Source organism: Schistocerca cancellata, chromosome 4 (genome assembly GCF_023864275.1).
Source record: "Schistocerca cancellata isolate TAMUIC-IGC-003103 chromosome 4, iqSchCanc2.1, whole genome shotgun sequence".
In the NCBI taxonomy this organism is placed as follows: Eukaryota; Metazoa; Arthropoda; class Insecta; order Orthoptera; family Acrididae; genus Schistocerca; species Schistocerca cancellata.
The window spans coordinates 698,138,268-698,160,514 of record NC_064629.1 but is presented as its reverse complement, the minus strand read 5'-3'; the positions used below and the strand labels follow the sequence as shown (position 1 = coordinate 698,160,514).

The 22,247-nt window shown below is 39.1% G+C and overlaps 1 protein-coding gene across 1 annotated transcript in view; it reads right to left on the bottom strand.

The window, feature by feature from the left end:
• The window catches only part of LOC126184388 (CLIP-associating protein 1-like), a 248,559-nt gene that overhangs the window by 96,022 nt on the left and 130,290 nt on the right, over positions 1-22,247 (bottom strand). Inside the window, 2 exon segments of the mRNA XM_049926771.1 lie at positions 4,849-5,053; positions 14,176-14,289. Of these exon segments, the coding sequence (XP_049782728.1) occupies positions 4,849-5,053; positions 14,176-14,289 (319 nt within the window).

Genomic DNA, 22,247 nt, shown 5'->3' with positions numbered 1-22,247 from the left:
AGTCAGAATTAGAAAACATCAAACAACAAGTACAACAAATACTAGAACAAAATAATGTGCAATCAGAAGAAGAAGAAAATACAGTAATGGACTCAAACATCCCAGAGCAAACAAACAAGGAACAACAAGCATCAATTAAACAATCAGAGGAAAACGAAATCTTAAGACAGCCAACAGAACAAGCACAAATAGAACACGAAGTGACACACATGTTAGATATAGAAGAAAAATTTCAGCTGACATATATAGAATACAAAGACATTAGACAGACATTAGACCATTCTTGCATAGACCACCAAATAACCCACAAGTTGAAACAACAATAACAACTATCAACACAATCATACACAACAAAATAAATGAAAATACAACTATGGAAGAGTTACAACTACTGGTTTACGTAGGAGCACTCACTACACTAAATATACACACTAGGCAGAGATCAGAACCAACCAACACACAGAAGAAACCCACAAAACCAGCATGGCAACACAGGCTACAGATCAGAATAGAAAAACTGAGAAAAGACATCGGACAGCTAACACAATTTATAAGAAATGAAATATCAGACAAAAAACGAAAAAGGTTAGGTAAAATCTCACAACAAGAAGCGATAGAGCAATTAGATGAAAAGAAGCAGAAATTACAAGCATTGGCCAAATGACTTAGAAGATATAAAAAAAGTGAAAATAGAAGGAAACAAAACCAAACATTCAACACAAACCAAAAGAGATTTTACCAAACAATAGATAACACACACATTAAAATAGACAATCCACCAAACATAACAGACATGGAACACTTCTGGAGCAACATATGGTCAAACCCGGTACAACATAACAGGCATGCACGGTGGATACAAGCAGAAACAGACTCATACAAGATGATACCACAAATGCCTGAAGTGATAATTTGGCAACATGAAGTCACCCGAGCAATTAATTCTATGCACAACTGGAACGCCCCTGGAAATGATAAAATAGCAAATTTCTGGCTAAAGAAGTTCACCTCAACACATTCACATCTAACTTAATTATTTAACATTGCAGACCCATACACATTCCCTGATACACTTACACATGGAATAACCTATCTGAAACCTAAAGATCAAGCAGACACAGCAAACCCAGCTAAATATCGCCCCATAACATGCCTACCAACAATCTACAAAATATTAACTTCAGTCATTACACAGAAATTAATGACACATACAACACAGAACAAAATTATAAATGAAGGACAAAAAGGCTGCTGCAAAGGAGCACGAGGATGTAAAGAGCAACTGATAATAGATACAGAGGTGACATATCAAGCTAAAACTAAACAAAGGTCACTACACTATGCATACATTGATTACCAAAAAGCTTTTGATAGTGTACCCCACTCATGGTTACTACAGATATTGGAAATATACAAAGTAGATTCTAAATTGATACAGTTCCTAAACATAGTTATGAAAAACTGGAAAACCACACTTAATATCCAAACAAACTCTAATAATATCACATCACAGCCAATACAGATTAAGCGTGGAATATACCAAGGAGACTCATACGTCCTTTCTGGTTCTGTCTTGCTCTGAACCCACTATCCAACATGCTAAATAATACAAATTATGGATATAATATTACTGGAACATACCCACACAAAATCACACATTTGCTATACATGGATGATCTAAAACTACTGGCAGCAGCCAATCAAAAACTCAACCAATTACTAAAGATAACAGAAGTATTCAGCAATGATATAAATATGGCTTTTGGAACAGACAAATGTAAGAAAAATAGCATAGTCAAGGGAAAACACACTAAACAAGAAGATTACATATTGAATAACCACAGTGACTCCATAGAAGCGATGGAAAAAACAGATGCCTATAAATATCTAGGATACAGACAAAAAATAGGAATAGATAATACAAATATTAAAGAAGAACTAAAAGAAAAATATAGACAAAGACTAACAAAAATACTGAAAACAGAATTGACAGCAAGAAACAAGACAAAAGCTATAAATACTTATGCTATACCAATATTGACCTACTCATTTGGAGTAGTGAAATGGAGTAACACAGACCTAGAAGCACTCAATACACTTACACGTTCACAATGCCACAAATACAGAATACATCACATATATTCAGCAACAGAAAGATTCACATTAAGCAGAAAGGAAGGAGGAAGGGGATTCATTGACATAAAAAACCTACATTATGGACAGGTAGACAATTTAAGAAAATTCTTTCTAGAACGAGCAGAAACTAGCAAAATACACAAAGCAATCACTCATATAAATACATCGGCTACACCACTGCAATTTCATAACCACTTCTACAACCCTTTAGACCACATAACATCAACAGATACAAAGAAAGTAAATTGGAAAAAGAAAACACTACATGGCAAGCACGCGTATCATCTAACACAGCCACACAACGATCAAGACGCATCCAACACATGGCTAAGAAAAGGCAATATATACAGTGAGATGGAAGGATTCATGATTGCAATACAGGATCAAACAATAAACACCAAATATTACAGCAAGCATATTATTAAAGATCCCAATACAACAACAGATAAATGCAGACTTTGCAAACAACAAATAGAAACAGTAGATCACATCACAAGTGGATGTACAATACTAGCAAATACAGAATACCCCAGAAGACATGACAATGTAGCAAAATAATACATCAACAGCTTGCCTTACAACATAAACTTATAAAACAACATGTTTCCACATACAAGTATGCACCACAAAATGTACTGGAGAATGATGAATACAAATTATACTGGAACAGAACCATTATAACAGATAAAACAACACCACATAACAAACCTGACATCATACTCACCAATAAAAAGAAGAAATTAACACAACTAATCGAAATATCCATACCCAATACAACAAATATACAAAAGAAAACAGGAGAAAAAATTGAAAAATACATCCAACTGGCTGAGGAAGTCAAGGACATGTGGCATCAGGATAAAGTTGACATTATACCAATTATACTATCAACTACAGGAGTCATACCACACAATATCCACCAGTACATCAACGCAATACAGCTACATCCAAACTTATATATACAATTACAGAAATCTGTAATTATTGATACATGTTCAATTACCCGAAAGTTCCTAAATGCAATATAACATATACCGTACAGTTAAAAGGAAGTGACGCTTGATCAAGGTCCGCGTCACTTTCCATTTTTAACCAGACTTAACGTCTGAGAAAGTAAATAAATAATAATAATAACATTAATGCAACAATGACGGTGGCTGCGCTGGTTTTTAAACATGACACTGTAAATTCCCACTTGGCTATCTCATGATGAAACTCATGTGGAAACACTTCCGCAAGTACTTGCAGGAAGTTCCTGAAATAAACTTGCCCAAGTGACTTGCGAAAGCAAACTTGTGCCTGTTTTTGTTGTAATGTAAACACCTCAGCAAGTATTTGTGTAAGTTACTTGCTAATAGACACCCGCCTTTAACCTTGGAGCCACTGCTTCCCACTCAAGTAGCTCCTCAACTGGCATCATGAGGCTGAGTGCATTATGTTCTAGTTCCACAAATAAGGAAAAATCCCTGCGGTACTGGGAATTGACCACAGGTACTTCATATAGCAGCTGGAAGTGCTTATCATTGAGCTATGCAGGCAGACAGAATTATTAAAAGGGAGACAGGAAAACTAACAAAGGCATCAGGATATACACTGGAGTTCAATATGTAATTATGGCGATAATGTGGGAATGATATGGAAGTGGGTGTGACACTTAGTCAGGTGACTGAATAGTGGATGGTACAAGAAACTTCTTTGTAGCATTCAAAGAGAAATGAGGAGGAGGAGATTAGTGTTTTAACATGCCATCAACAATCAGTTCACTAGAGATGGGGCAAAGCTCCAATTAGGAAAAGATGAGAAAGGAAATCGGCCGTGCCCTTTGTCAGAGGAACCGGCATTTGCCTGAAGCGATTTAGTGAAATCACAGAAAACCTAATTCAGGATGGCCAGACTTTGGCATGACCGTCTAAGAGAGAAAAGAGCAAGACGATCACTGGAAGACAACATTAGAAACGTGGATGTATCGCTGAAGAACAATTTTCTTGGGAAAGGCTAGAACAGGCTTCCATACAAAAGTATAAGGTATTTCAACAAGTGTACTCAGTGATTTGTCATTACGAAACTGACACAACAATAACAATCACAGGCAAGAGAATAAAAGAAATGAACCTGCTGTACAGATTTAAATGAACTCACAGATTTTATTTTATTTTATTTTATTATGTTTCATTTGTCTCATGCAGTCAGCAGTATTTTCTTTCTCTGAAAACAATTAAGTTTCCCCCCACAACTGTCTCAAGCACAAAAAACTATGCCTTACTGTTGAAAATTAAGCAGACAGAGCATCACCGATTCACTGGCAGGAACATAAAATTTTCAGATTTAGGATATAGCTCAAATTAGATTGCTGAATTAAATCAGAGCTAGCCTGAGCTTCACATGAACCAATTTAGAGAAATCACAGAAAACTAAAATCTAGATGGCTGGACAAAGACAGTACAGTGTACTAACCATTGCATTATCTGACTTGGTTTTCGCAATATGGAGCTGTTTTTCTGTTCATATTGCTTGAAAGCCTGTCTCTATTAAGTGATGAGCAGCCGAGGTCACACAAATGCACAAAACATGTTGGTAACACAAATCAAGAGTTACTAAAAATCTATTTTGAGTAACGGCAAGTATGCTAATTATATAACTGCTTAACTTATAAACACACTGATAAGTACAGAAAAACAATATACATTTTTTATAACAGAAATTCAATGATACCTCAATTTTGAGCCAAATGAGCGATCAAGTAGATTTAAAGAGTAACGACTTGGCGATGTCTCTCTGCTAGCTTCACGACTAGGTCCTGTCGAGAGGGGGATGCTGGATGGTCAACGGTGTCTGCCATCATGTCCTGTTTCTCTGTTTGTATTTGAAAAGGTAGCATAACTTAGTCTGGAAGACGGAGACCCTGAGCGGCTTGTAGCTATGAACAAAATAACAACAATAATAAAGAAAAAGATCATCTTTCAATCATGTTACAAGTAATTTACAGAATAAAAGACATAAACTATATCAGTACATGGGGAAAAATATAAGCATCATCACAGAACTAAATAAAATGTGAAAGGTACATATGCACCAGAGTTTTATTTAACAAAACATCATTTTCATTTAAACAAATACATCCATTTGGCACTCACAACTGTGGTTCTTAATTATTTAAATGAAAAGCGTCATAAATTTCTAAAACCTTGCAATGTCTTGCATTCTAACAGCCTGATATCTCAATCACTAAATATCTAGGTTTCTTATGATTGTTACTGTAGAGTCTCATAAGAAAGAAGTCTACATGCAAGTGCACCAGACACTGCAACTCTTGATGCCTTGTAGTGTCCAACATACCATTCTGTAATGTTTACTTGTAAAATGTTATCCTCAACATCAACTAAATGACAATGTTTTGTACGGAAAATAAACTATATTTATCGATCAACGAATGTTGATGAAAGTCTATTTCACTTGGTTTAGGAAATATTAGATCAAATATATGTTTTCATGTTTGTAAAAATGATTTCACAATTATTCCCTAAATGAGAACTCACTCTGAAGGTGCTTTCTTGTATCTAACACGGCACGAAAATCGGTAATGTTATTGAGTAGACCATTTATCTTGGAAAACTGCACAACCACCTCATAACTTCATATACTGTTGCCTGCTTGTCATCCAATCAGAGATACGTCTTGTAAAGTGTGGGCTACAGTGATGACTACATAACAAGAACAATTTTACATTATCCTTTATCAGCTAGAGAAATGTGCCTGAACTAAAGTCTCAATGAATGTAAAACTTGCAAGAATCATTCACAGGCACACACTCAGCTGCCCCACCATCAAATATGCTGATGAAATGACTGCTGACAGACTAACCATAGCTTTTATATCCATGGCCCCTTCCACTTGTCTCCCATGGTTTTTATCATGCTGGTTACTGCACCATCCAAGGTTTACAGCCAGGAAAATTATCAATACATAATGTATTTCATTGAAACCCTGGCATCATAAGTCATTTTGTTGTTGTTGAACAGTAGCTCTTTACAGCATAGTGAGAGTTCCCAGACCTTGTTACAGTTGAAACCACAGTCACAATTAATTAATTTTTAGATTTTTGGGTTGAAAATGTCAAAAAGTTGACTTACTTTTCCTATTTTCATTCACTGATGTCTTACAGCAACAAACTTTGGCATGACTTATCATTGACTTACTTGTCACTTCTTCTTCCGTGTGTATTTGCTTTTAGGAAGCTTTAATTTTCGAGTGCTCTTAATAGTGTTCCATAGATTTCGTGTTTGTTTTGAATACAGTCAGAGAGAGTCCCTTTAGTCAGCCATAGTCAGTGTCAGTGTCGTCGTAACTGCCGCCTGCTTCACGTCTGCTGTGCAGCGAGCTACCTTAATTTAAGTATTAACTGTATTTTTCTTACTTGTCACTTCTTCTTCCGTGTGTATTTGCTTTTAGGAAGCTTTAATTTTCGAGTGCTCTTAATAGTGTTCCATAGATTTCGTGTTTGTTTTGAATACAGTAAGAGAGAGTCCCTGTAGTCAACCATAGTGCCAGTAGTGCTAGAGTTTGTTTTCAATACAGTCCAGAGACAGGTAGTGCTATTTTCATTGTTTTCTACAAGAAGTGGCTAGCAACCACAGTTTAGTGAATAAGCAGCCGCCTTTAGTGAATTAGCAGTCTAGTTAAAGGTTGATTAACTCTCTTCAGTAAATTGTTTCCTTAGGATGGATAGGATGTGTGACTGCTGTGTACGGACGCAGGAGGGGCTGGCCACTGTTCGCGAACAGCTGAGCGTGTTGATGGCCGCGGTCAGCCGTCTTCAGGCTGCTGCCTCAGAGTGTAGCGGCAGTGAGGAGTCTGGTGCGTCGCAAGGTACACCCCAGGTGTTACATGCTTCACCCACTGTCCCTGCTGTCGAGACATCTTCGCGGGTACCGGGCGCGGTTGGGCCACCCTCTCCCCAAGGGGAGTGGCGGGTTCAGCGGCGTTCGCGGCGCACGAGGCGGAAGGTCAATGTGGAGGCTGGCCGTGTGGCATCGCCCGCTCTGCCTGTGAGGGGACATGTGGCTGCTCCTTCAGCAAGGTCCGAGCAGGCACACGGGGGGAGGGGTTTATTAGTTATTGGGAGCTCCAACGTTAGGCGGGTGATGGAGCCCCTTAGGGAAATAGCGAGAAGGTCGGGGAAGAAGGCCAGTGTTCACTCTGTCTGCTTGCCGGGGGGTCTCATCCGAGAGGAGGCCCTACCGGCGGCGATAGAGAGCACTGGGTGCACCCGACTGCAAATTGTTGCTCATGTCGGCACCAATGACTCCTGCCGTCTGGGTTCAGAGGTCATCCTCAGTTCGTACAGGCGGTTGGCGGAATTGGTGAAGGAGGAAAGCCTCGCTCGCGGGGTGGAATCAGAGCTAACTATTTGTAGTATCGTTCCCAGAACCGATCGCGGTCCTCTGGTTTGGAGCCGAGTGGAAGGCTTAAACCAGAGGCTCAGACGATTCTGCGGAGATCTGGGGTGCAAATTTCTCGACCTCCGCTATCGGGTGGAGAAATGTAGGGTCCCCCTGAATAGGTCAGGCGTGCACTACACGCCGGAAGCGGCTACAAGGGTAGCGGAGTACATGTGGAGTGCACATGGGAGTTTTTTAGGTTAGAGAATCCCCTCCCTAGGCCCGACAAGATGCCTCCTGAGACGCGGCAAGATAGGAGTAGGCAAAATGCAACAGGGAATAACAATATTAATGTGCTAATAGTAAACTGCAGGAGCGTCTATAGAAAGGTCCCAGCACTGCTCTCATTAATAAACGATCACAATGCCCATATAGTACTAGGGACAGAAAGTTGGCTGAAACCAGACGTAAACAGTAATGAAATCCTAAACTCAGATTGGAATGTATACTGCAGAGACAGGCTGAACAGTGAAGGGGGAGGCGTGTTTATAGCGGTAAGAAGTGCAATAGTATCGAAGGAAATTGACGGAGATCCGAAATGTGAAATGATTTGGGTGAAGGTCGCGGTTAAAGCAGGCTCAGACATGGTAATTGGATGTCTCTATAGGCCCCCTGGCTCAGCAGCTGTTGTGGCTGAGCACCTGAAAGATAATTTGGAAAATATTTCGAGTAGATTTCCCCTCCATGTTATAGTTCTGGGTGGAGATTTTAATTTGCCGGATATAGACTGGGAGACTCAGACGTTCATAACGGGTGGCAGGGACAAAGAATCCAGTGAAATTTTTTTAAGTGCTTTATCTGAAAACTACCTTGAGCAGTTAAACAGAGAACCGACTCGTGGCGATAACATATTAGACCTTCTGGTGACAAACAGACCCAAACTATTTGAAAAAGTTAACGCAGAACAGGGAATCAGTGATCATAAAGCGGTTACGGCATCGATGATTTCAGCCGTAAATAGGAATATTAAAAAGGGTAGGAAGATTTTTCTGTTTAGAAAAAGTGACAAATAGTAGATTTCAGAGTACCTGTTGGCTCAACACAAAAGTTTTGTCTCAAGTACTGATAGTGTTGAGGATCAGTGGACAAAGTTCAAAACCATCGTACAATATGCGTTAGATGAGTATGTGCCAAGCAAGATCGTAAGAGATGGAAAAGAGCCACTGTGGTTCAACAACCAAGTTAGAAAACTGCTGCGGAAGCAAAGGGAACTTCACAGCAAACATAAACATAGCCAAAACCTTGCAGACAAACAAAAATTACGCGAAGCGAAATGTAGTGTGAAGAGAGCTATGCGAGAGGCGTTCAATGAATTCGAAAGTAAAGTTCTATGTACTGACTTGGCAGAAAATCCTAAGAAATTTTGGTCTTATGTCAAAGCGGTAGGTGGATCAAAACAAAATGTTCAGACACTCTGTGACCAAAATGGTACTGAAACAGAGGATGACAGACTAAAGGCCGAAATACTAAATGTCTTTTTCCAAAGTTGTTTCACAGAGGAAGATTGCACTGTAGTTCCTTCTCTAGATTGTCGCACAGATGACAAAATGGTAGATATCGAAATAGACGACAGATGGATAGAGAAACAATTAAAATCGCTCAAAAGAGGAAAGGCCTCTGGACCTGATGGGATACCAGTTCAATTTTACACAGAGTACGCGAAGGAACTTGCCCCCCTTCTTGCAGCGGTGTACCGTAGGTCTCTAGAAGAGCGTAGCGTTCCAAAGGATTGGAAAAGGGCACAGGTCATCCCCGTTTTCAAGAAGGGACGTTGAACAGATGTGCAGAACTATAGACCTATATCTCTAACGTCGATCAGTTGTAGAATTTTGGAACACGTATTGTGTTCGAGTATAATGACTTTTCTGGAGACTAGAAATCTACTCTGTAGGAATCAGCATGGGTTTTGAAAAAGACGGTCATGTGAAACCCAGCTCGCGCTATTCGTCCACGAGACTCAGAGGGCCATAGACACGGGTTCACAGGTAGATGCCGTGTTTCTTGACTTCCGCAAGGCGTTCGATACAGTTCCCCACAGTCGTTTATTGAACAAAGTAAGAGCATATGGACTATCAGACCAATTGTGTGATTGGATTGAGGAGTTCCTAGATAACAGGACGCAGCATGTTATTCTCAATGGAGAGAAGTCTTCCGAAGTAAGAGTAATTTCAGGTGTGCCGCAGGGGAGTGTCATAGGACCGTTGCTATTCACAATATACATAAATGACCATGTGGATGACATTGGAAGTTCACTGAGGCTTTTTGCAGATGATGCTGTGGTGTATTGAGAGGTTGTAACAACGGAAAATTGTACTGAAATGCAGGAGGATCTGCAGCGAATTGACGCATGGTGCAGGGAATGGCAACTGAATCTCAATGTAGACAAGTGTAATGTGCTGCGAATACACAGAAAGATAGATCCTTTATCATTTAGCTACAAAATAGCAGGTCAGCAACTGGAAGCAGTTAATTCCATAAATTATCTGGGAGTACGCATTAGGAGTGATTTAAAATGGAATGATCATATAATGTTGATTGTCGGTAAAGCAGATGCCAGACTGAGATTCATTGGAAGAATCCTAAGGAAACGCAATCTGAAAACAAAGGAAGTAGGTTACAGTACGCTTGTTCGCCCACTGCTGGAATACTGCTCAGCAGTGTGGGATCCGTACCAGATAGGGTTGATACAAGACATAGAGAAGATCCAACGGAGAGCAGCGCGCTTCATTACAGGATCATTTAGTAATCGCGAAAGCGTTACGGAGATGATAGATAAACTCCAGTGGAAGACTCTGCAGGAGAGACTCTCAGTAGCTCGGTACGGGCTTTCGTCAAAGTTTCGAGAACATACCTTCACCGAAGAGTCAAGCAGTATATTGCTCCCTCCTATGTATATCTCGCGAAGAGACCATGAGGATAAAATCAGAGAGATTAGAGCCCACACAGAGGCATACCGACAATCCTTCTTTCCACGAACAATACGAGACTGGAATAGAAGGGAGAACCGATAGAGGTACTGAAGGTACCCTCCGCCACACACCGTCAGGTGGCTTGCGGAGTATGGATGTAGATGTAGATGAAATAAGTATTTGTCGCTCGGAAGTGTGTAATTAGGGTCACACATAACTGTCGTGTCTTTATAGTCTGTAGAAAATGCTTAATTCGGTGTTTCTGCAAGACTCATTTGCTTTTTTCCAGATAATACACTATCATGTGGAAGACACACATTAGCTGTGGTCTTCTCAGGTTCTTCTAGTTCTACGGCATTATAAGTTGTAGGACAGAAGAATATGTATCTGTGTAACCACTCACAGAGTACACAGTCTTCAGCTGCTCAAAAATTTCTTTGTGAGACATTCCATGCCATAGAGGATGCAAGCACTACTAACAGGAATGAACTCTAAAGGGTAAGGTGGAAGAGTAATGAGATATGGGAAGTAGGGAAGGAAGATTAGGGTTGACAATTAGATACAAAGCACATGCTCAAATGGAGTATGGAGGGAAATGAAACTGGCCATGTCCTTTCGAAGGGACCATCCCAGCATTTGTCTTATGTGGTTTAGGACAATTGAAGAATGGAACTCAGCTCATTCTGCACACAGAAATGTATGTAAATGGGGGTAGGTCAATTTACATTACTTTTTTAGTCAATACCCATGTTTATATCTGAACTATTGTGACCACATATAAGAAATTATTCCATCCAGCATGGGCTGTAACTAATAAAAGTGTTTCTTCTGAGATATAGTCAAGTGTAACACTTATGCTTAACATAGAGTAATAAAAGTTTGTCACCACATCATTTATTTTACAATAAGTAAGTAATTAAAAATAAAAGGAGGAACTAATAATCCAAACAACACTTTACATTTCTTTTCCATTGTGTATTAAATTGTAATGGTTAATCAATATGTTCCACAAACTGTCAATAAATTATATTATTCAGTATTTAGCTATCATTCTCCTGAATGTAACAGTCTAGTTAATTTTATTAATAAAAGTTTATTTAACGAAATATGACCAAGTTACGATACATACAAAATATGTACTACCTAAAATTTCTGCACAGGTGAAAGTTATTCGTATTAGCCTTGACATACCTCAACTGAAAACACCTTTTCTCAATTTTTTTCCAAAAATAATGTCTTTGAATAGTTGCTGATAATAAAGACTTTCACGTTCCAGAATATTCTTTTGTAAAATTGAATAAGATTTTAATTGCCAATACTATATATTTGTAACCCTAATTCTAAGGTCTCACTTTGTCAAAATTAATATTGAAATTAAAAAATTTTCATTTCAAGAAAATTCTTGTGGGAAAGGTGGTGGTGGTAGTGGTGGTGGCGGTTGTCATCGTGGTGATCGTTTTGCAGGGCACTCAACTGTGCGGTCATCAGCCCCCATAAAAAATCAGAATTTTTACACAGTCCACTCTAGCCTGTCATGAATGATGAAGTGATGAGGACAACACAACCAACCAGCTCCCTGGCAGAGAAATGTGGGAAAGGTGAGACTACAAATACAGCTACTGCGCACCAATTCAGTGAGTAAGTGTGTTTCATGGGCCAGTTCAGCGAATCTTTGTTTCACTTTCAATCTGTAAAGGAACTTGGGTTCTTAACCATCCTACAACAAATAACATTTGTCAAAGTCACAGTTCAGATTTCTAACGCGTTCTGATATTGAGAAGCCTATCTACGCACACAGCAAGAATGTACTTAATTCATTAGACAATAAATTACAGGCTACTGGCATATTTTGTGATCAGTCAAAGGCATTTGACTCTGTAAATCACAACATTCTTTTCAGTAAATTAGAATATTATGGTCAAAAGGAAATGTTGCAAAATGGTTCAAATTCTACCAGGACAGGACAAAAAGGATGTCAGTAGGAAAGAGATTGTATTAAGCTATTAGGTATCATTCAACTGGGAACTAATTACACGTGCTGTTGCACCAAATTCCATCTTAGATCCCTTACTTTTCCTTGTGGATATCAATGACCTTTCATCAGTAACATTTCGAAATGGCAAGTCAGTATGCAGATGATAGTTAAAAGTTTAATTATGAAGAAAGTTCAGTTTAAGATGAGCCTCAAGGATCTATTGGCAGCCAACTTCTTCTACTCCACTGATGAATTTTTCAGTAGAACTCACTGACATGTATATGTTACTTAATAATCTCAAATAATGTTAAGTATTACATACAACCTGACTCCTGTATAAATTTAGTGACAAGTTTGTTATTGCATTTTAAATGAAAATATGTTCATGATTTTTTTGCTTATACCACATCCATGAGGACCATTTCACTTGGGATCTGTGAAAGGTACATTAGCATACCTGTTGTTATTTGTAATTATTTACTGCGTATTTTTGTTTTCTGACATGTTCTACATCCTTATGGATCTCCTCACTACAGCTCTATTGGAATGAAAAGTAAATATAATCTAATTTAACCATACCACACCCAAACTCAGAAAACAGGCACAAGCAAAAGAGAAAGATACACAAAACACAGTTTGTTTGTAATGTTTTCTCCCAATGATAATTAAGTAGTGCACGAATGGTGAACACTTACACCTACAATGCACTTACTTTGATCAATGATCAACGCTGCTGCATACTGACTTGGCTGGAATATTACAACATGAACACTGAGGTGGCTATAAAGTCATCACTGCACGAGATCATAGATACTTAATACACTAATTTGAGTTGTAATTGCTGAGATCCACCTTCCCATTTTCTTAATGGGATCTGTGTGAATCTTACAATTGATATGAAATTTTATCAGCTGTTCTGATAACACTGAACAATGTTGATGCAAAAATGTTGCTTACAATGACTGCCCTAAAAATCTGCCACTTAAGGTACACAGAGAACTGTGCTACGTAGCCAGAACAGAAATCCCAGTTAGAAGCCTTTGCTTTATTGGAAGGAAGTGACCCCTGCTCATATTACTCGTATACTGGAGCAATATTTACATTATTTATTAACTACACTTTTACAGGGTATGTACTAAGAACAGGAATGGCAACATTACAGTTTCATATTTTCTCATACGAACTTGTAATTATCTAAGTTACCTTAAAATTCATTTGACCAACTGTCTACCATTTACAAGGCTATCTTTTCTCTGTTGTTTCATTTACTATACTTACAAACTTGAGCACAATCCTTATATACATTCTTGTTTCAGCTGAAGCTAAGTATTGGCAAATAATAAATTCTATAAATTACTTCCATCCCGGCTCCTCCATAAAAAATTGATCTATGATAAGCAACAACTTCAGAAAATAAAACCTTACTTGTTACAGAAATATATACCCACTACTTTACAGTTAACATCTATTAAAATTTATTTTATTATATGCCTTGACTTTTAATGAGATTTTGGGTCTCTTTCATACCAAGAATTGCATGATCATCATCATCATCATCATCAACAACAACAACAACAACACCACACACACACACACACACACACACACACACACACACACACACACACACACAAAAATAAATGACAAATATATTAATAGTAATAAAATGAGAGAAACTGAAGGAAATTAATAGAAAGAACGAACTGAAGATACTTACGTTGGGACTGAGATACATTTGACATCCGACTCCTTGTTCTGCCCAATCTTTCTGGAGATGTTATGACACTTGTGGACATGCCAGATGAGTCTGCAGCTTGCTTTCCTGGCCGAGCTGCGAACAACAATTATTTTCCAGAATCTTCCTATCAGTGTTCATCTTAATAACAGTAAAAATGGAACTATTCAAAGCACACAGCAACTTGATACAGCAACTTGGGTAAATGAGCAAATTTTTCCATTCCGTACAAGATACCAGAGAGAACAGCAAAGGAGAAAGGCAAGGTGAGGACAACTCAAACAAGAACCATGTTGCTGAGAGTTGTTTTTATAAGTCTATGTTTAATGAGTTCCAAAAGCAGACACAATGATGCTAGACTGGGCAGTACACTTTTTCATATTTGGTGAGTATGTCCAAATATTTATTGCAGTATAAACAAAATTAGTGAATTTAAGTTATAAAATTCTCTTCTAATTAAAACTAGGGAAAATAATATAATAATATACTAAATTTCTGATACACAACCTTGGGCATCTTAGCTAAGATGAAATATTAATGATGCATGCAACAGTGTAATGTACATTGCCATGATCAGCTGGCCATTGATATATTTCATTATGGATTCATATGCCTAGTTGCAACAATGTCAGTGAACTAGCATAAAATTATATGAACGGATCAAATCATGAGGAAGGTAGTGAGAACAAATGGACCACAGCAGCAGACTCAGATTGTTCTACTGTATGTTTCTTACTGTGTGTGTGCATGTATGTGAAGAGGGCACTTGTATAACATTGCACGCCTTGGAAAATTTTTAATTAGCCAGGATTTTTATTAAACAGAAATATTCCCAAACATTTGTGTAGGCTTCATTTACACATCAGCATATGATATCGCATTATGACTGTAGTAACACAGATCTGTCACGAGTCTACTACTTTGCTAAAACAGAATTTACAATAAATATAAAACATACAAAACTTTTCAGCAAGAAGATGCCTCTGATTATGCAAATGTGGTTTAAAATCAAACATGAAGTCAAATAGTTTCTCAAAACCTTCCATCATAGCAAAAACTAAAAAAGAATTGAATTCAGCTAAAGTAACCAGCTTACTTACATTGCCTATGGTCATCTTATATCCAAGCAGCAAAAAAACAAACAGAAACACAGATTGATTATAATGACTAGTAGGCACATACGTAAGCAAGCGTTAATGATACCAGAGGAAAACAGAATCTCTCCTTTATTCAAACCCCACTTTCACCTTGATTCCAATTAAGAATAGTGGGGGCGAGGACAGAGAGGAAGAAAGAAAGAAACACACACACACACACACACACACACACACACATACACACACACACACACACACACACACACACACACACACACACACACACACAGTGGCAGGGGGCTGAGATGGGTGTAGGGAAGAGGACAGAAGGGTGCGACAAACTAAAGGTGAGGTGAGGGTGGAGATATCATGTAGTGTATATGAGAGAGAGAGAGACAAATGTAACAGCAGAGCCCTTTTCTGTCCCCTCTAATGTCATAGAAGTACATGTAGAAAACTACTGGAAAAATTTCATGAACCCATTACTGATACTGATTTACTACAATCACAGAGTACGATAATGGCAAAGGTCATAGACAGCTTCAACTTTATAAAATCATTGCATATAGTACAAATCTAAAAACAACTACCAGATCATTTCAAAAATTGCAAAAATAATAGATACAAAAAATAATGGTAATGTGTAACAGTCACCCTCCCCAAAAACAGAGGGAGGGAGACAATTTGTACTACCAGTTCCTCAGTTTATTCCATTGTCAAAGAGGCTTTGTAAGCAGGTGCCTTGTCCTAAAGAATGTTGTTTTTATTTTTTTCATTTGGATCCATTTTCATTTATTCAGACACCTTTTCTTCCAAATTTTTCCAACAATTGTGAGATTTCTGTGGTATCCACCAGATTTTGTTTCACCCCTGGTAAGGTACTCAATAAGAAGAATGAATTTTGCAACCTAAACAACACTGGTCATAACTTCTGCTACAAGTTAAGTTAGATTTATCTTTTCTGTGCTGTCGCATATGAGGACAATGCACTGACTAAAAAGCAATGGCAGCAGCCAGACTGAACAATTTATGCTTGCAGAATACATAGCAAATTCCACCACAAGGGTGCCAGCTGGTTGGGGCCGAATTTAACATGTGACATCCCGTGAGACCATGCTGCTCTGTCCGGCTGGGCATGTGGACGTGGCCACAGCCACAAGGGCTAAAGGAGGCCACACATCATCCAGGAGAGTTTGTCAGTTGCGTACAATCATAACATATGGATCCCATGTTAAGTCAGGCCTCAGGTCTGGACTTAGAATACGCTCTGGTGCCGCTCCTCCATACTTAGCGTGTTGCTTCTTCTTGGGAAATGTACAAATTGTACAAAGGTCAGTACAGTAAACATTGTTCTCAAGTATTGCCTCCGTATGTTCATATTTCCTCGACAGAGTGCCATAATTTTCAAAATATTTGATTAGCCGAAGCTATAGACTGCTAATTGAACAGATCTACCTCCGCATAATGTCAATCAGCATAGAGACCATTCGCTGGACACAACATATATAGATTACTTTAAGGTGCAGGGTTTGGCACTGATTAGGAAGGATTGTTTGCTGTTTTCTTATTCGGCAACAGCATGCTAAATATTAATGGAATGGGTCGCCCTCCCTTTTGTAATTGAACCCACTCAGCCAAATGTCAAGCAAAAATATGAAACAGTTCTGAGGGGTCCCTTTCTTTACTTAAACAATCAGTATGCTGGCTAGTGGTATGGGCGGAAGAGCAACAGAGAAGAAAAAGAAGAAGAAGAAGAAGAAGAAGAAGAAGAAGCTGGAACGAGACCACCAGACAGATGATGCCAAGAGGAGACAGAAGAAACTGGAACAAGCCGCTGCATACAGACGATGCCTGAAGTTAAAGCAGCCATCCCAGAAGGCAACCAGGAGCGGTGCAGCAGCAGCAGACGCTGGCGTGAGTACACACATAACACACAGTGTTGGTCTAGTAGAAGCAACAACAGCGAATAGTGGTACAAGGATTCAGACAACACTTCATAGTGGAATGTGCACAGCAGCAACACTTCACTCAGTGAGGGACACAGCTTAGTAACTATGTCACGTAACAACGATGTACATGCAATGATACTGACACGCAAGAGCCATCATATTCTAATTAGGTTTTTCGACAACTGCGATATAGCATTTAAGGGAGTTCGAACGTCCTATCCCGACAATGTTTAATTTACTGACTTGGCTTCCCCTGTATTTTAGAAACTACTGTAGCCATTGACATGAAACTTTTACAGGACATTAAACTGTATTTTCTGAGTCTACTAAACTACAATAATTGCATTTCAGCCACTGCTTTCAGAAATACAATTTTTTAATCATGCAGTTAAAATTTTGTATACTTTTTTGTACTTTATCCTAAATAATTTTAATTATGTTCTTCTATTAGTTCAGTAGACACAGGATGTGTATGTTATTACTTGTTGAAAATTTGAATGCTTACTCAAAGTGGTTTCCAAGATTTAGGAAAAAGGAAACAGAAAATGTGAATGTAAAGTTCCAAAAGACTGTAACTCATTTAATATATGCTTAATATTTTTATTTTTAGTCACTCAGAAACACCATGAACCACACTGTATATCATCATCTTGATCTTATTCCAAGTTTTTTCTTCTTTTCTTCCTTCTGGACTCCTTCGTGGCCAACTGTGCTGCATACTCTGCTTTATCAATGAGAATCTTGTCCATTCATTCAAGTTCTCTGATGCAGTTTGCTCCAGGATTAATTCTCATATGATGTAGCACTTTCACCCTACCAATGTTGCCATCATTAAAAACAATAACAGCATCACTGAACCCCCACTTTAGCGTCTTCATACAAAGAAAAACATTTTTTGGTAAGCGAGTCCATATAAGATTACTGAATGAATCATTGGGATTTTGAGTCTGACCCTCCAGACACTTCTCCAGTAATTCATGTTTGTCAGGTCTCTGTAAATAGGTCTTATGATATCCATGACTGCTGCTGGGATGGAACGTTTATGGCTGCATGAACTATTTGAGTATTGCGCATTGCGGTAATTGCACCATGAATCAGGTCCAGGAGGGCAAAGACGGTGTACTGGTTTTTCATCAGTTGACAGTCTGTGGAAGAAGGTAGCCCATAGTGCCTACTTCATTTTCAACAAACCCTCAGAATTATTTCTAATGGCCATCCCATAATACTGCTGTAGTTCATCAATCATTTTGTCTGTTAGCCTGCCTCTTATGGTTTTACCATAAGAAAATTTCTTGTCTGCAAACTTTGTTTCAACTTCCTCAACCTGGTCCTCTTCTACCACCACTTGTGCCTTCATAATTTCTGTCACAGACATGCCCTTCTTCATTCCCTGATTTACACTTATAACAATGTTTGGTTAAAATCTGGAAATCTATTACCTTTCTTTCCAGTATCCACACTGGTCACCGTAGCAACAGAATTCATAAAACTGTAGCCGCACTACTGCCAAGTGCCATCAAAAGCTACTGGTATGTCAGTCACACTATCATTTATTTCAACAGCTTTGTTTGCAGCACCCTTCATTGACTCACATGCAACAGATTCCACAGCAGCTCCAATAAATCCTGCATACTTGTTGATTTTATGAGGTGGGTTTGGCATATTCATCCCAAGGTATCATGAGAGTTCCCTCTCTGGGGACACCACCTCGTAGTTGAAATACTGATCATGCAGATAGAAAGGCTTCTGTGTATGCATGAAGCTGAGGGCTATGACAGCTGTAGTGTAGCTAATGGCAGAATCTCCTATGCTGGATGAACCAGATGAGCAGAGTGCCTCACAAAGCTCCACTACAATTCATGCTGAGGGGTGTGTGGCATGTAGCAAAATTCTCAGGGCTACTGGTCAACTGACCCAAGTAACCAGCCTTGCACCATGCTGAGCACCATGGTATCAACCTAATAAATGGCTAAATCTCATGGTACCAAAATGAAGAAACAAAAACTGTGGGATTTGATGAGACTTAAAATACCCAAGCATTGAGGTTCGAACTAATGGAAGCTGTTTCTGGAATTGGATCAGTTGATAGACCAATCCAAGAAGAGGAAATCATCACTGAGAAGTTGGACTGTATCGAGGTCAAATCATTGTCTGGGGCTGAGAGGAGAAAACTTCACAAACAACAAAATGAAAAGGAAGACAAGAGGTCCCAAACTTAAGACCTCTACAAAGGTGGTCTCAGAGTGAAGGGGAAAAACAGATCCCTTCTACTTCCAAGACAGGAACAAGAGACAAGTCAAGACAAGGAACAGGAGAGGAGTCTAATATTCCCTTTTATCACAATAACTGGATCCAGAAATAGCCGAGGTAAGAAATAAGCCCCTGTGATGGAAGTCAGTGAGGAATCCTTGAGGGCAATGGGAAGAAAGGGTTCTTGCAGGCTATCGTCAGAATAATCTCACACACTGGAAATGACCATGGTGTGGCTGCAAGAGTTGCAGATAAATCTGCAACACAGTAAGGGGGCAACTGCCACCCTGAGTCGTCTTCTGGGAAGACAAGAGGTGGACGTTGTCCTGATCCGGGAACCCTATGTATATAAATTAGGCGTTTCAGGTCTTGGGAAAACTGGAGGATGATGCTGGAGGCAAAATGCCAGAGGTAACATACTAGAAATTTAAAGAACACCAGAATATGCATTTATGTTGAGTGCGGAATGTCATTCCTGCCCACGGCGGACTTTCATTTCAGGGACTTAGTGAATGAAGTTGAAAATTAATGTAGCATGTAGACAGGTGTTCATAGCTGAATGAACAGCTGTTGGTTGGTTGTGATGCCAATGCCCACAACCTGTTGAGGGGAAGCAGCAACACCAACAGCAGAAGAAAATTTAATTGAGAGTAGCCTGGAGATCCTGAATAGGGCATCAAATCGACCTTCAGGAACATAAGAAAGGAAGAAATAATGGACATAACTTTTGGGTTCACCTTCACAGGTAGCTACATCAAACAATGGCATGCGGTGTTGGAGCCATCCTTATCAGAACACACATATAACAAGTTTGAGGCTGAAATGAATGCTAAACAGACCATGACCTATAGGAATCCTAGAAACACAACATAAGAGTCTTATAGGAAAGACCTAAACTCATCCATATCTGAATTTGTAATTTTAGTAAGGACTCCAGTAGTACTCGAGGAAATGGCAGATGAAGTGACATCTGCCATTATGACCTGGTACTTAGAAAATAACAACAACCTTGAATTGCAAAGAAAGCCAGTAAGAAAACTGTTAAACAATGCAAGAAGTAAAGGAAAATGGGCAAAACAGCTGAAGGCATTTGCCAAACACTGCCTTGTCATTAAGCAAGCAAAACTATCTGAAGCCAGAGAGAGATGTACATCTACATTGATACCCTGCAAGCCACCGTAAGGTGCGTGGCAGAGAGCACCCTGTACCACTACTTGTCATTTCCCCTCATGTTCCACTCGCAAATAGAGTGAGGAAAAAACTACTGTCTAATCACCTTCGTATGAGCCCTAATTTCTCATGTCTTATCTTCGTAGTCCTTATGCACGATATGTTTGTGGCACACCCGATGTATGTTGGCGGCAGTAGAATCGTTCAGCAGTCAGTTTCAAATGCCAGTTTTCTAAATTTTATCAAAAGTGATTCCTGAAAAGAATGCCGCCTTCCCTCCAAGGTTTCCCCTTTGAGTTCCTGAAGCATCTCTGTAACACTTATGTGTTGTTTGAATCTACCAGTAACAAATCTAGCAGCCCTCCTCTGAATTGTTTTGATACCATCCTTCAATCTGACCTGGTACAGATCCCAAACAGTCAAGCAGTACTCAAGAATAAATCGTACCAGATCCTACATGCAGTTTCCTTTACAGGTGAACCACTCTTTTCTAAAATTCTCACAATAAACCAAAGTCAACCATTTGCCTTACTTACCACAGTTTTCACATGCCCATTCCACCTCATATCACTTTGCAGTGTTATGCCCAGATATTTAAATGACTTGATTGTGTCAAGCTGGACACTAGTGATACTGTATCTGAACATTACAAGTTTGTTCTTCCTACTGATCCACATTAACTTACATTTTTCCTCATTTTGGGCTAGCTGCCATTCATCACACCAACTGAAAATTTGGTCAAGTCGTCTTGTATCTTCCTAGTCACTCAACTTCGACACTTTACCATACACCACAGCATCATCAGCAAACAACCATAGACTGCTGCCCAACCTCCCCACCAAATCATTTATGTATATAGAGAACAACAGCAGTCCTGTCACATTTCCCTGGGGCACTCCTGGTGGTACCCTTGCCTCTGATAAATACCGCTTCTCTATGCCAGGTATGAGAATTTCTATGTCTTCCATACAGGAGTCTGTCCGATGGTCAAATGATGGAATGTTTGTATGTTTCTCCTGCATAAACAATTTCTTGAACATGAAATTTAAAACTTCGGTTTTTGTTTCACTATCTTCAACTGCGACATCAGACTGGTCAACAAGGGACTGAATTGAAGCATTAGAACCACTTAGCAATTTTACATATGACCGTAATTTTCACAGGTTCTCTGTCAGATCTTTTGCTAAGGTGTGATGGTAGTAGCTGTTGTATGCTTCACGCATCGATCTTTTCACAGACACACGAATCTCTACTAACCTTCACTTGCCATTGTTTCTGTGTCCCTTTTTGACCTAGAGTGCAACAGCCTCTGTTTCCTCAGCACCTTGCGAATTTCGTTATTAAACCTTGGTGGGTCTTGAGCATCCTTTATCCATTTACTAGGCACATAACTCTCTAGACCATGAATTACAATCTGCTTAAACTTTGCCCGTAATTCCTGTGTGTCCATCTTACTGGTACCAAGTGATGCCAATTCACTGTATAAGTGAACTCCTTATCTGATCTGTCTAGCAGGAACACACTCCTAGCCTTCTTGACTGATTTATTAACTCTCATAATCATGATTGCTATAATGATATCATGATCG